Source organism: Mytilus californianus, unplaced genomic scaffold, assembly GCF_021869535.1.
Source record: "Mytilus californianus isolate M0D057914Y unplaced genomic scaffold, xbMytCali1.0.p SCAF_5, whole genome shotgun sequence".
Classification (NCBI taxonomy): Eukaryota; Metazoa; Mollusca; class Bivalvia; order Mytilida; family Mytilidae; genus Mytilus; species Mytilus californianus.
In genome coordinates this window covers 27,241,127-27,256,823 of record NW_026262701.1, presented here as the reverse complement: position 1 = coordinate 27,256,823, position 15,697 = coordinate 27,241,127, and the positions used below count along the sequence as shown (strand labels likewise).

The 15,697-nt window shown below is 29.8% G+C and overlaps 2 protein-coding genes across 5 annotated transcripts in view; one reads left to right on the top strand and one right to left on the bottom strand.

Moving 5' to 3' along the window:
* The window catches only part of LOC127702714 (sodium-coupled monocarboxylate transporter 1-like), a 69,164-nt gene extending 53,885 nt beyond the window's left edge, over positions 1 to 15,279 (top strand). For 3 of the 4 annotated variants that reach the window (XM_052207007.1, XM_052207006.1, XM_052207010.1), the window contains exons 11-15: positions 4,877 to 4,977; positions 6,477 to 6,500; positions 12,124 to 12,221; positions 12,912 to 13,093; positions 14,280 to 15,279. In XM_052207007.1, the coding sequence (XP_052062967.1) occupies positions 4,877 to 4,977; positions 6,477 to 6,500; positions 12,124 to 12,221; positions 12,912 to 13,079 (391 nt within the window). In that variant the 3' untranslated portion in view covers positions 13,080 to 13,093; positions 14,280 to 15,279. The remainder of the gene's footprint in view (positions 1 to 4,876; positions 4,978 to 6,476; positions 6,501 to 12,123; positions 12,222 to 12,911; positions 13,094 to 14,279) is intronic. The other variant, XM_052207009.1, reaches the window with a different exon arrangement.
* Positions 1 to 15,697, bottom strand: part of LOC127702715 (DNA-directed RNA polymerase II subunit RPB1-like) — a 519,640-nt gene that overhangs the window by 254,734 nt on the left and 249,209 nt on the right. The window lies entirely within an intron of this gene.

The window sequence follows — 15,697 nt, the reverse complement described above, 5'->3', positions numbered from 1 at the left end:
CTTTTATGATAGTAAAGTGTCAATACAATATCATTACGGTATTTTGTCATACTGTAATGCCAGCAGTATCTTGTATTATTTTCAACACAATGAAAAAAAAAGATAAAAAAGATAAATACAGTGTAGCTGATAAATTTGTATTTATACAACTTTTTCTAATAGCCTTGAAAAAATATGTTGTCAGTCCAATTAGTTACACAAATTTGGTATAATCGTGAATACATTTATCTCTAACTTCATCCTCGGCATGTATGTAAGACACTAATATCCATGCATTTGAATAATGAGTTGGTCTTTAAAGGAAAACCAGCCTTATGCATTGTATAATTAGTTGGTCTTTAAAGGAAAACAAGCCTTATGCATTTGTATAATTAGTTGGTTTTAAAAGAATACAATCATATGCATTTGTATAATTAGTTGGTCATTAAAGGAAAACAATCCCGACGCATTGTATAATTAGTAGGTCTTTAAAGGAAAACAAGCCTTATACATTTGTATAAATAATTGGTTTTAAAGGAAAACCAGCCTTATACATTGTATAATTAGTTGGTCTTTAAAGGAAAACAATCCTGATGCTTTTGTAAGCCTTATGCATTGTATTATTAGTAGGTCTTTAAAGGAAAACAAGTCTTATGCATTTGTATAAATAATTGGTTTTAAAGGAAAACAAGCCTTATACATTGTATAATTAGTTGGTCTTTAAAGGAAAACAAACCTTATGTATTGTATAATTAGTTGGTCTTAAAAGAAAAACAAGCCTTATACATTGTATAATAAGTTGGTCTTTAAAGGAAATCAAGCCTTATGCATGGTATAATTAGTTTGTCTTTAAAGGCACACAACCTTACGCATTTGAATAAATAGTTGGTCTTTAAAGGAAAACAATCCCGACGCATTGTATAATTAGTTGGTTTTAAAAGGAAAACAAGCCTTATACATTGTATATTTACTTGGTCTTTAAAGGAAAACAAACCTTATGCATTGTATAATTACTTAGTCTATAAAGGAAAACAAGCCTTATGCATTTGTATAATCACTTGGTCTTTAAAGGAAAACAAGCCTTATGCATTGTAAAATGAGTTGGTCTGTAAAGAAAAACAAGCCTAATACATTTTTAAGCCTTATGCATTGTATAATTAGGTGGTTTTTAAAGGAAAACAATCCTGATGCATTTGTAAGCCTTATGCATTGTATAATTAGTAGGTCTTTAAAGGAAAACAAGCCTTATGCATTTGTATAAATAATTGGTTTTAAAGGAAAACAAGCCTTATACATTGTATAATTAGTTGGTCTTTAAAGGAAATCAAGCCTTATGCATTGTATAATTAGTTTGTCTTTAAAGGCAAACAACCTTACGCATTTGAATAAATAGTTGGTCTTTAAAGGAAAACAAGCCTTATACATTGTATAATTACTTGGTCTTTAAAGGAAAACAAGTCTTATGCATTTGCATAAATAATTGGTTTTAAAAGGAAAACAAGCCTTATGCATTGTATAATTAGTTGGTCTTTAAAGGAAAACAAGTCTTATGCATTTGTATAAATAATTGGTTTTAAAAGGAAAACAAGCCTTATACATTGTATAATTAGTTGGTTTTTAAAGGAAAACAAACCTTATGTATTGTATAATTAGTTGGTCTAAAAAGGAAAACAAGCCTTATACATTGTATAATTAGTTGGTTTTTAAAGGAAAACAAACCTTATGTATTGTATAATTAGTTGGTTTTAAAAGGAAAACAAGCCTTATACATTGTATAATTAGTTGGTCTTTAAAGGAAATCAAGCCTTATGCATTGTATAATTAGTTTGTCTTGAAAGGCAAACAAGCCTTATGCATTTGAATAATTAGTTATTTTTTAAAGAAAATCAAGCCTTATGCATTGTTTAATTACTTGGTCTTGAAAGAAAAACAAGTCTTATGCATTTGTATAATTAGTTGGTTTTTAAAGGAAAACCAGCCTTACGCATTTGTATAATTAGTCGGTCTTTAAAGGAAATCAAGCCTTATATATTGCATAATTAGTTGGTCTTTAAATGAAAACATGCCTTACGCATTGTATAATTATATGGCCTTTAAATGAAAACAAGCCTTAAGCATTGTATAATTATATGGCCTTTAAATGAAAACAAGCCTTAAGCATTGTATAATTAGTAGGTCTTAAAAAGAAAAACAAGCCTTATACATTGTATAATTAGTTGGTCTTTAAAGGAAATCAAGCCTTATGCATTGTATAATTAGTTTGTCTTGAAAGGCAAACAAGCCTTATGCATTTGAATAATTAGTTGGTTTTTAAAGAAAATCAAGCCTTATGCATTGTATAATAACTTGGTCTTGAAAGAAAAACATGTCTTATGCATTTGTATAATTAGTTGGTCTTTAAAGGAAAACAAGTCTTATGCATTTGCATAAATAATTGGTTTAAAAAGGAAAACAAGCCTTATACATTGTATAATTAGTTGGTTTTTAAAGGAAAACAAACCTTATGTATTGTATAATTAGTTGGTCTAAAAAGGAAAACAAGCCTTATACATTGTATAATTAGTTGGTCTTTAAAGGAAAACAAGTCTTATGCATTTGCATAAATAATTGGTTTAAAAAGGAAAACAAGCCTTATACATTGTATAATTAGTTGGTTTTTAAAGGAAAACAAACCTTATGTATTGTATAATTAGTTGGTCTAAAAAGGTAAACAAGCCTTATACATTGTATAATTAGTTGGTCTTTAAAGGAAAACAAGTCTTATGCATTTGCATAAATAATTGGTTTAAAAAGGAAAACAAGCTTTATACATTGTATAATTAGTTGGTTTTTAAAGGAAAACAAACCTTATGTATTGTATAATTAGTTGGTCTAAAAAGGAAAACAAGCCTTATACATTGTATAATTAGTTGGTCTTTAAAGGAAATCAAGCTTTATGCATTGTATAATTAGTTTGTCTTGAAAAGCAAACAAGCCTTATGCATTTGAATAATTAGTTGGTTTTTAAAGAAAATCAAGCCTTATGTATTGTATAATTACTTGGTCTTGAAAGAAAAACAAGTCTTATGCATTTGTATAATTAGTTGGTTTTCAAAGGAAAACCAGCCTTATGCATTTGTATAATTAGTCGGTCTTTAAAGGAAATCAAGCCTTATATATTGTATAATTAGTTGGTCTTTAAATGAAAACATGCCTTACGCATTGTATAATTATATGGCCTTTAAATGAAAACAAGCCTTAAGCATTGTATAATTAGTTGGTTTTTAAAGGAAAACAAGCCTTATGCATTTGTATAATTAGTTGGTCTTTAAAGGAAAACAAACCTTATGTATTGTATAATTAGTAGGTCTTAAAAGGAAAACAAGCCTTATACATTGTATAATTAGTTGGTCTTTAAAGGAAATTAAGCCTTATGCATTGTATAATTAGTTGGTTTTTAAAGAAAATCAAGCCTTATGCATTGTATAATAACTTGGTCTTGAAAGAAAAACATGTCTTATGCATTTGTATAATTAGTTGGTTTTTAAAGGAAAACAAGCCTTATGCATTGTATAATTAGTTGGTCTTTAAAGGAAATCAAGCCTTATATATTGTATAATTAGTTTGTCTTTAAAGGAAAACACGCCTTACGCATTGTATAATTATATGGCCTTTAAATGAAATCAAGCCTTATATATTGTATAATTACTTGGGCTTTAAAGGAAAACACGCCTTACGCATTGTATAATTATATTGCCTTTAAAGGTAAACAAGCCCAATGCATTTGTAAGCCTTATGTATTGTATAATAAGCTGATCTTTGAAGGACAACAAGCCTTATGCATTGTATAATTAGTTTGTCTTTAAAGGAAAACAAGCCTTATGCATTATATGATTAGTTGGTCTTTTAATGGAAACAAGCCGTATGCATTGTATAATTAGTTGGTCTTTAAAGGAAAACAAAGGTTTATGCAGTGTATAATTACGCATTGTATGATTATTTGGTCTTTAAAGGAAAACAAGCCTTATGCATTTGTAAATAATTAGTTGGTCGTTAACGGAAAACAAGCTTTATGCATTAGTATATAATTAGTTGGTCTTTAAAGGAAAACAATCCTGATGCATTTGTAAGCCTTATGTATTGTATAATAAGCTGATCTTTGAAGGACAACAAGCCTTATGCATTGTATAATTAGTTGGTCTTTAAAGGAAAACAAGCCTTATGCATTATATGATTAGTTGGTCTTTTAATGGAAACAAGCCGTATGCATTGTATAATTAGTTGGTCTTTAAAGGAAAACAAAGGTTTATGCAGTGTATAATTACGCATTGTATGATTATTTGGTCTTTAAAGGAAAACAAGCCTTATGCATTTGTAAATAATTAGTTGGTCGTTAACGGAAAACAATTTTTATGCATTAGTATATAATTACTTGGTTTTTTAAGGAAAACAAGCCTTGTGCATTGTATAATTTCTTGGTCTTGAAAGGTAAACAAGGCTTATGCATAATCAATGTCATTAATTTCAACTGATAGACTATAACTTCCAAACTAAAGCAAAATGTATGCATTTCATCTCCGTACATTTGTAAGTTGAATTTGAATATGCACAGGGGAAAGTTCTTTAATGATAGATATGTACTCTGTTAGTGTTGTATCGCGCATGCGGACTGAATCTGAACCTCATTGGCAATCATACCACATCTTATTTGTATAATCAATAATACAAATTATAATATTGTGTTTATCTTTTTTTAATTATAATAATGAATTGACCTTTGTGAAACTATTAGTACAACTATTTTGTTAGAGTTAGAAGAAAAAGATTATCTGTTAATGTATTTAAAAAAAGGTATTTATTAAGATTTTCTTGTGAAAAATATTAATACCCAACTTGTTTATGCATTTGCTGTATTTAGGACAGGGTTACAGACATTTTATAGTATTTCATACTTATGGTATAGTACACTAGCAGTTTTAGTAGCAGTATCTGTAGCACTTTTGGTCAGCTGCTTTTCTGGTAAGTAATCTACCTATGATATGGTGCCAATTATAATGATTATCAACCTTTATTTTTATAGAAGTTTTGTGTAGTTGCATTTGAAACCTGAATTTAATTAACGTTTTAAGTTACGCTCTAATCTAATAATAAGCAAACATGTAAGGGGGTGGTTACATATCAGATTTTTATGATATACGTATGCTTTTCCTACTTATAAGGCTATCCACAGAAGAAAATGTATTAGTGATGAAACAAACCAATCACAAGTAGCACATTTATTTTTATCTCCATGGCATATTCGGAACCGTTCACACGATCGGTGTTGGTGTAAATTTAACGATACTTTGTACATTGTTACAAAAGGTTCCGACCCCCTTTCCCACAAAAATATTTGTTTAAGACTTCAATAAATATATGAACGATGTTTAAAACCGCATTTTGAAAATGCCCCAAAACAGTATTAGTAATATTACACAATTTATGACACTAAAGTTTCTATCATTATTTTCACATCATTTATAAGAATAAACATAGCATATGATAACTCGTCATAGATACAAGATGACAGACATCATACTTATTACTTACAGGTAGAAATTTAAAAGAAGAGGGGTAGCATTGGTCGATTTATTAAAAAAGAAATACCTCAAAATTAAATACATGGCAGGCTTAATTTTCTGTAAATTAAGAAGTTCATGTCTGTCGATTAACATTTTAATGTACTTTTTTTACGGTACGATGTAAATCTTTTGTTTTTATTATTGACGCCCTTCAATCGACTTTCAAGGTGATAAAGAATGCTGGAAAAACTTTGTCCTATAATACCTTGTCTATTGGTTCGTTCGTTCGTCTGTTATTATATGAACGGTACCAATTTGCTACACAAGATGCGCAATTGTTACATATTATTCAGGTTAATATTCGCTGCGGAACTTTATAATGTTGAATTGAACCGTATTACACATTTTCAGATCTGCCGGCATATTGATGACAATTTGAGTAATTTTACTCACTGAGCATGGAATAGTTCCGTTAATGTTTGATAAATATTTGGATAATACTTTTGACGCGAGCACGTGCAATCAATGTTTTAAATAATGTTCTTTACTATACATTCACCTTTTATTCATATCCCTTTTTAAGGTAAGTAGTCCCAAGTCAGGAGCATAGTTCAGTGGTTCTCGTTGGTTCATGTCTGTCATATTTGTTTTTCGTACATTGTTTTGTTATAAATTATGCCGTTAGTTTTCTCAATTTATTTGTTTTTATTTTTCATGTAGGGGCCTTTTATAGCCGCCTATACGGTATGGGTTTTCTCATTGTTGAAGGCCGTACGGTTGTCTAGTATTGCTTACATCCACTTCATTTGAACTTTGGTGGATAGTTGTCTCATTGGCAATCATACCACATCTCCTTATTTTTAAATATTTTTTAGATTTATTTGTCACCATGTCTTTATGTATTTGTTGATTGTTCTTTCAGAAACTAACTTCCGTAATCTACATTCTTATTTTTAGAATGGAGGAAAACAAAGTTTCGTGGTATTAAAATGTATCTGACTCTTTAATACTTCTTTACGCATGTGTCTATTGCTTATCAGTGACATTCCTTTGTCTTGAACATCTGTACAGTTATATATGCAGAAAATATTAAACTGTATGCCAAAGCATTAGTTAGAAATAAAACAAACATAATCTCTAAACTGTTCAGTCGCGAGGTATACAAATGTAACTGTACAACAATTTAAAAGTTGCAATGTAGCAATACAAGGTGCATATTGAAAAAAACTAAATGCAGAATGCTTGAAAAAAAGTTGAGCATTGGCGATAAAACTCGAGTTTTATCCATATTTCTTCTTTTCGTCTTAAATATAAAATTGCTTTCTTTCTTGTCTGTCTTTATGCATCTATGTATTGCAATATCAATCTACATTTGCGCATGCTCATATTAAAATTATCTTATTCAACATTATGTACTTCAACTAAAAGATAGAGTTTTCTTCTTTTTTCTTTTAAACCTATGATTTGACAAATAATAAGCTCTGTCTACTCTTATCCAATCATTTTCTCTTTACTTTTTCTGGATAATATTAATATGTTTTTCCAAAGTTTAAGTCAATGTTGCAATTTAAAGGCTTTGTTTGATAATTTACAGTTATTTTTTTCTCAAACCACTAATAGAACTTAAGCGATAAATCAGCATGGAACATATTCAAGTGGTGATTATTTTACAAGCTCGAAAATGTATGATAAATTCTCAATTTATTTTACCTAAAACTAATGGTGTTCTTGAAATATTTATTCAAATTTAACAATACTGTGCGAATAAAAACAAAAACTTGTACACAAAAATAGGAAGAAAATGAAACAATAAAAGTTCTGTAAACCCATGTCATCTTTTAATCTACAGTATAATACGTATAATTATACGTTATATAATACATACGTAATCAACGTTATATAATACACGTCTGACCTACGTAATCAACGTTATATAATACACGTCTGACCTATATAATCAACGTTATATAATACACGTCTGACCTACGTAATCAACGTTATATAATACACGTCTGACAAACTTAATCTACACGTCTGACATACTTAATCTACACGTCTGACAAACGTCTAACAAACTTAATCTACGTTACATAATACACGTCTGACAAACTTAATCTACGTTACATAATACACGTCTGACAAACTTAATCAACGTTATATAATACATGTCTGACAAACTTAATCAACGTTTTATAATACACGTCTGACAAACTTAATCAACGTTACATAATACACGTCTGACAAAGTTAATCAACGTTATATAATACACGTCTGACAAACTTAATCTACACGTCTGACAAACGTCTGACAAACTTAATCTACGTTACATAATACACGTCTGACAAACTTAATCAACGTTATATAATACACGTCTGACAAACTTAGTCTATACGTCTGACAAACGTCTGACAAACTTAATCTACGTTATAATCAACGTTATATAATACACGTCTGACATACTTAATCTACGCTATATAATACAAGTCTGACAAACTTAATCTATGTTATATAAAACACGTCTGACATACTTAATCAACGTTGTATAATACACGTCTGAAAAACTTAATAAACGTTATATAATACATGTCTGACAAACTTAATCAACATTATATAATACACGTCTGAGATACTTAATCAACGTTATATAATACACGTCTGACATACTTAAGGTAGATTCATGGTATACCGCCATCTTGGATTGTACAATCTCAGTACAAAATTGGTCTAGTTATTTGCCCAAATCTGCAAATTTGGAGACAGATTTGCAATTTAATGGTTAGATTGTTTATTTATATAAAGAAAACTTGGTGATTTATTGTATTATTCAAAATATTTCAACAAATATCAAGTTTTGTGTTTTTAGAATCATTTTTTTTCAAATAAGCCATTTAATGGGAGATAACTCTTTTAGTAAAAATATATACTGGACTGTAGCAAGAAAACAAGTTCGGTGACACCATTTTTTCTTTTTATTTTTTTTAAAACATATTATAAAACCTATCTTCTTACAATTTATTTCAAAATTCTATCTCATAGAATTTTTTTTATGCACACAAATGTGTTTTTTCATGAACAATCTAACCAAATTTAGGCAATTTTCAATGACTCATAGCTTGGAAAATAGCACGGTGACCCATACTTTTTATTATATTTTTGAAAAAAGCATAGTACAATCTTCTTTTTGGCAAAGTATAAGAAAATTCTATCTCAAAAAGTATATACTTATGATCTACCTTAATCAACGTTATGTAATACACGTCTGACAAACTTAATCAATGTTATATAATACACGTCTGATAAACTAAATCTTCACGTCTGACAAACTTAGTCAACGTTATATAATACATGTCTGACAAACTTAATCAGCATTATATAATACACGTCTGAGATACTTAATCAACGTTATATAATACACGTCTGATGACATACTTAATCAACGTAATATAATACACGTCTGACATACTTAATCAACGTTATATAATACACGTCTGACAAACTTAATCAACGTTATATAATACACGTCTGACAAACTTAATCAACGTTATATAATACACGTCTGACATACTTAATCAACGTTATATAATACACGTCTGACAAACTAAATCTTCACGTCTGACAAACTTAATCAACGTTATATAATACACGTCTGACATACTTAATCAACGTTATATAATACACGTCTGACAAACTAAATCTTCACGTCTGACAAACTTAATCAACGTTATATAATACACGTCTGACAAACTTAATCAACGTTATATAATACACGTCTGACATACTTAATCAACGTTATATAATACACGTCTGACATACTTAATCTACGTTATATAATATACGTCTGACAAACTTAATCAACGTTCTATAAAACTCGGCTGACAAACTTAATCAACGTTATATAATACATGTCTGACATACTTAATCTACACGTCTGACAAACTTAATCAACGTGATATAATACACGTCTGACATACTTAGTCAACGTTATATAATACACGTCTGACAAACTTAATCAACGTTATATAATACACGTCTGACAAACTTAATCAACGTTATATAATACACGTCTGACATAATTAATCAACGTTATATAATACACGTCTGACAAACTTTATCAACGTTATATAATACGCGTCTGACAAACTTAATCAACGTTATATAATACACGTCTGACAAACTTAATCAACGTTATATAATACACGTCTGACATAATTAATCAACGTTATATAATACAAGTCTGACAAACTTTATCAACGTTATATAATACACGTCTGACAAACTTAATCAACGTTATATAATACATGTCTGACATACTTAATCTACACGTCTGACAAACTTAATCAACGTGATATAATACACGTCTGACATACTTAGTCAACGTTATATAATACACGTCTGACAAACTTAATCAACGTTATATAGTACACGTCTGACAAACTTAATCAACGTTTTATAATACACGTCTGACATAATTAATCAACGTTATATAATACACGTCTGACAAACTTTATCAACGTTATATAATACGCGTCTGACAAACTTAATCAACGTTATATAATACACGTCTGACAAACTTAATCAACGTTATATAATACACGTCTGACAAACTTAATCAACGTTATATAATACACGTCTGACATAATTAATCAACGTTATATAATACACGTCTGACAAACTTTATCAACGTTATATAATACGCGTCTGACAAACTTAATCAACGTTATATAATACACGTCTGACATACTTAATCAACGTTATATGATACACGTCTGACATACTTAATCAACGTTATATAATACACGTCTGACATACTAAATCTACGTTATATAATATACGTCTGACAAACTTAATCAACGTTCTATAAAACACGTCTGACAAACTTAATCAACGTGATATAATACACGTCTGACATACTTAATCAACGTTATATAATACACGTCTGACAAAGTTAATCAACGTTATATAATACACGTCTGACATACTTAATCACTGTTATATAATACACGTCTGACATACTTAATCAACGTTATATAAATCACGTCTGACAAACTTAATCAACGTTATATAATACACGTCTGACATACCTAATTTAACGTTATATAATACACATCTGACATACTTAATCAACGTTATATAATACACATCTGACATACTTTATCAACGTTATATAATACACGTCTGACATACTTAAGCAACGTTATATAATACACGTCTGACATACTTAATCAACGTTGTACAATACACGTCTGACATACTTAATCTGCGTTATATAATACACTTAAGACAAACTTAATCAACGTTCTATAAAACACGTCTTACAAACTTAATCAACGTTATATAATACACGTCTGACATACTTAATCTACGTTACATAAATCACGTCTGACAAACTTAATCAACGTTATATAATACACGTCTGACATACTTAATCTACGTTACATAAATCACGTCTGACATACTTAATCTACGTTACATAATACACGTCTGACATACTTAATCTACGTTACATAAATCACGTCTGACATACTTAATCAACGTTACATAATACACGTCTGACATACTTAATCTACGTTACATAAATCACGTCTGACAAACTTAATCAACGTTATATAATACACGTCTGACATACTTAATCTACGTTACATAAATCACGTCTGACATACTTAATCTACGTTACATAATACACGTCTGACATACTTAATCTACGTTACATAATACACGTCTGACATACTTAATCTACGTTACATAAATCACGTCTGATATACTTAATCTACGTTACATAAATCACGTCTGACATACTTAATCTACGTTACATAATACACGTCTGACATACTTAATCTACGTTACATAAATCACGTCTGACATACTTAATCTACGTTACATAAATCACGTCTGACATACTTAATCTACGTTACATAAATCACGTCTGACATACTTAATCTACGTTACATAAATCACGTCTGACATACTTAATCTACGTTACATAAATCACGTCTGACATACTTAATCTACGTTACATAAATCACGTCTGACATACTTAATCTACGTTACATAAATCACGTCTGACATACTTAATCTACGTTACATAAATCACGTCTGACATACTTAATCTACGTTACATAAATCACGTCTGACATACTTAATCTACGTTACATAAATCACGTCTGACATACTTAATCTACGTTATATAAATCACGTCTGACATACTTAATCTACGTTACATAAATCACGTCTGACATACTTAATCTACGTTACATAAATCACGTCTGACATACTTAATCTACGTTACATAAATCACGTCTGACATACTTAATCAACGTTACATAAATCACGTCTGACATACTTAATCAACGTTACATAAATCACGTCTGACATACTTAATCTACGTTACATAAATCACGTCTGACATACTTAATCATAAGCAGCGTATCTTTGATGAGTTTAAACTTTAATGATATGAAAAAACAACTCATTTTCAAATTAGTTTTTTTTTATTAAATGGTTGATGTATTTTTCTTATATTGTCTATTTAGTTCTTATTTTGTTTTTAAATTTGTATTACATAGTAAAGGTGCATACATGATTTAATACTATTTTTACCATTTAGGTGGTACCAAGAAAAAGCCAGTCGATAGAAGATTATTGTCACCTTTATACCTCAAAATAGCCTCTCTAGCAAATACATACTCAGCAACAGACTTAGAGGTAAGGGAATACTAATTGTGTAACAGATGTTATGTACTTTTTCACATCTTCAACAATGTCATGGTCCAACTGTTTACACTTATATGGAAGATTTTTTAAATAAAAAATCCATTTTAAAACTAAAAAAAGCAGGGTTATTATACCCCCGCTTTAAAAAAGTTGGAGTATACTGTTTTACCTCTGTCTGTCCATCCGCAAGTCCATCCATCCGTCAGTCCGTCAGTCCATCCGTCAGTCCGTCCATCCGTTCCATGAATATTTTTCGTCACATTTTTCTCAGGAACTACAATACAAGGATTTCTGAAAATTTGTTTTCAGGGTTTATATAAGTCCGCTATACCGTGTGATGCGTTTTCAGATTCATCACTCAACAATTTCCTGTTTACCTTATACTTTTAGCGGGCGGGGGTATCATTAGTGAGCAGTAGAGCTCACAGATTCACTTGTTTTTTAAATGTTTTATTAATAGTTTTCATTTATCCTTTTTCATATTAGAAGTTTTTAATCGCTTTATTCCATCAAATAAAATCTGATGCCAATTTATGGGAGATTCACAATTTCCAGGAAACATGAGCATTTACTGTCATGTATCAATATTGTATCAAATACTTAAATTGAAAAAAAGGGATATTATGTATAAGTGGAATATTCTCTGTATGTGTCACTGTTTGCTCATACGTGTAATTTCAGATGCAGATAATGACAACGGGTGATTCAAAAGACGGCTCTGAAGAGAAGATTAACGGTACAATCAAAGAAAATGGTTCGCATGCTGAAAATGGAGAGAAAGCAACCATTATAGAAAGGATTCAAAACGGAGAGAAGACTGTAATTCTAGAAAGGAGCGAACACTTATAAATACAGTTGTAAAGGTACGAAAATAAATCCAAGGAAATTAAATAGTTTCATTATTAAAAAAAAACAAATCCCGAACTTTCCGTAGCACTTTGTTTTAAAATGTCAAAACCGGGACAATACTTTTAAACTTTAAATAATGTTTATCAAGCAGCTATATTAGTTACATGTATATGCATATTTTTTTTTCTGTATCATTTCAATGTTTCTGATTCCATAATCAGTAGGGAAAAGGCGTCACAGATGACACAAAATATAAAAATACATATATAAGATACACATGTAGGTGTCTATAGAATTCAGTAAAAAGTAAAATAACAAAAATACCGAACTTCAAGGAAAATTCAAAACGGAAAGTCCTTTATCAAATGGCAAAATAAAAAGCTCAAAAACATCAAACAAATGGAAAATAACTGTCATACTCCTAGGAGACTTGGTACAGGCATTTCCTTTTGTAGAAAATGGTAAGGACAGAAACATTAAGATATGACAAAACACAATTAATGTTGAGGTGTCTGAATTGAGTCAGGTACATGAGCTTGTTGGTTGGTTTAAGTTTTATTCTCAGCCAACAAACCCGAGGGCTCCAGAAGGATAATGTTATATATACACCAAACAAGCTTTCTATAAATATTGGGAAAACAAACAGTGTTTTATACAGTTGAAGAACTTGGAGGAATGATTTTCATTTTTGTGGAAATATTATTGTTTTGTTTCGGAAATGAACGTTACAGGCTAACTTGGTTGGTATTCATCCTTTTTATTAAAAGTTGCGGTGAGTTATCGTCCATGAGGGAAAAAAATGCACAGTCTGGCTTGAACTTTATATATTTTTGTGCAGTAATAATGTATAAGTTAGGGACATTTCAATATAGGACATTTCTGTAGTAGCACAATTGAAAAAGTTGATGTTTATGCATCGGGATTTAACAAAGGGATTTAATATCCATACTATACATTATTTTATGTCAAAATATTTTATTAGATTTTTTTAATCTCGAATGAAATGAGAATATATAAAAAGGGCAACAATAATCAGAAGTAGACGGCAACATATTATTTTGATAATTTATCAAAGAATTCGAATTTCGAAAAAATATTCATGTGACCGAACAACACATAATTTCACAAATGCATAGCATCTTCTATACTCTTACAAACAGTTAAATCATCTAAGACACTAGAAATCTTTTTTCATTATAGATTAAGCAGTCGTTGTTTAACAGAAGAACAGACGTGAACAAACAGGATGTTGACAGATATAGCTGTACTTTATGGAGATTGTCGGTTGATACAAGCGTCAGAGGCTTGCACTTTGTGATGAATATGAACATATTTTGTATGTTGTAACTGTGATTCGTATGTCATGTGCGTTATTTTAACATCTAATGTTTTAAAAGGATTTCTTTTTATTTTACAAAACTCACTTCAAGTGTATATGTCAGTGTAAATTCAGCTTGTTTACACAAAATGCAACGTTATTCATTCGTTTACTAGAACTTTACTTTGTAAATTCTATGATATATGTTCCGCTGAAAGAATGTTTCATAGTATTGCCTTTATCAAAAAGGTGTAATCCGTTCTTCCTGTTTGTAAAGTTCATACAAATACATTTTGTATTTTCCTCAAATGTACATATATAGTATATTTAACAGGTATGACTAAAAAAAAGATGTAGGTGTCTGCAGATTTCTACCATTGCCATTCGAAGAAACAAGTGTTGGATATGACGAACTTTCAATCTATAATGGATGAACAGCGGTGTAATTTGTTGTAAAGTCAAACGTTTTGAATATTGTAATATAACTGAACATAATGGCGAAATCTAATAAGTGTTGTTTTCATTGTAATTCTCTTTTTATACCAAATAATTTCGTTTATTAATCACGAAGAAAAGGAAAAAAAAAAAGATGTCCAGGAGTGTCAGGATTACCTACTTAGCACATTTTGTAAACAGTTTTGATAATGTACACATTATGGACAGACATTTCTTGAAATTTAACATTTATAAATTATTCAGTGCCAGTAATTTGTTTTAATAAGTTTTGTCTATAATTTATATGTAATATATGGGCAACATGTTTGCGCTGTAACTAAACAAATGTGAACTGTATATTATATAATTAGTCATTTTTATATAATGATTAAAAAATACTTTGTATCTACATACATGTAACACGTGTACAATTTAAACATTAAAGTGTTAAAATTCAAAAAAGCTACATTTTGAATGTGCCTTTCCCAAGTCAGAAGCCTGTAATTCAGTTAATGTCGTTTGTTGCTGCATATCACATTTGTTTGTCGTTTATTGTTTTGTTCATAAATCAGGTCGTTAGTTTTCTCGTTCTAATTGTTTTTCATTTGGCATGTTGGGGTCTTTTTTTTTTTGCTGTGCGGTATGTGTTTTGCTCATTGTTGAAGGCCGTATGGTGACATATAGTTGCTTACTTTTATGTCATTTGGTCTCTAGTGGAGAGTTGTCTCATTAGCAATTATACCACATCTTCTTATTTTTATAACAGCAGAAATGCATTCAAACAGGCTATCAAGGATTACACATAGAAAAATCGTTACTACTAATAACAACAAACACAAATGAGAAGTAGTATGACAACTCATGA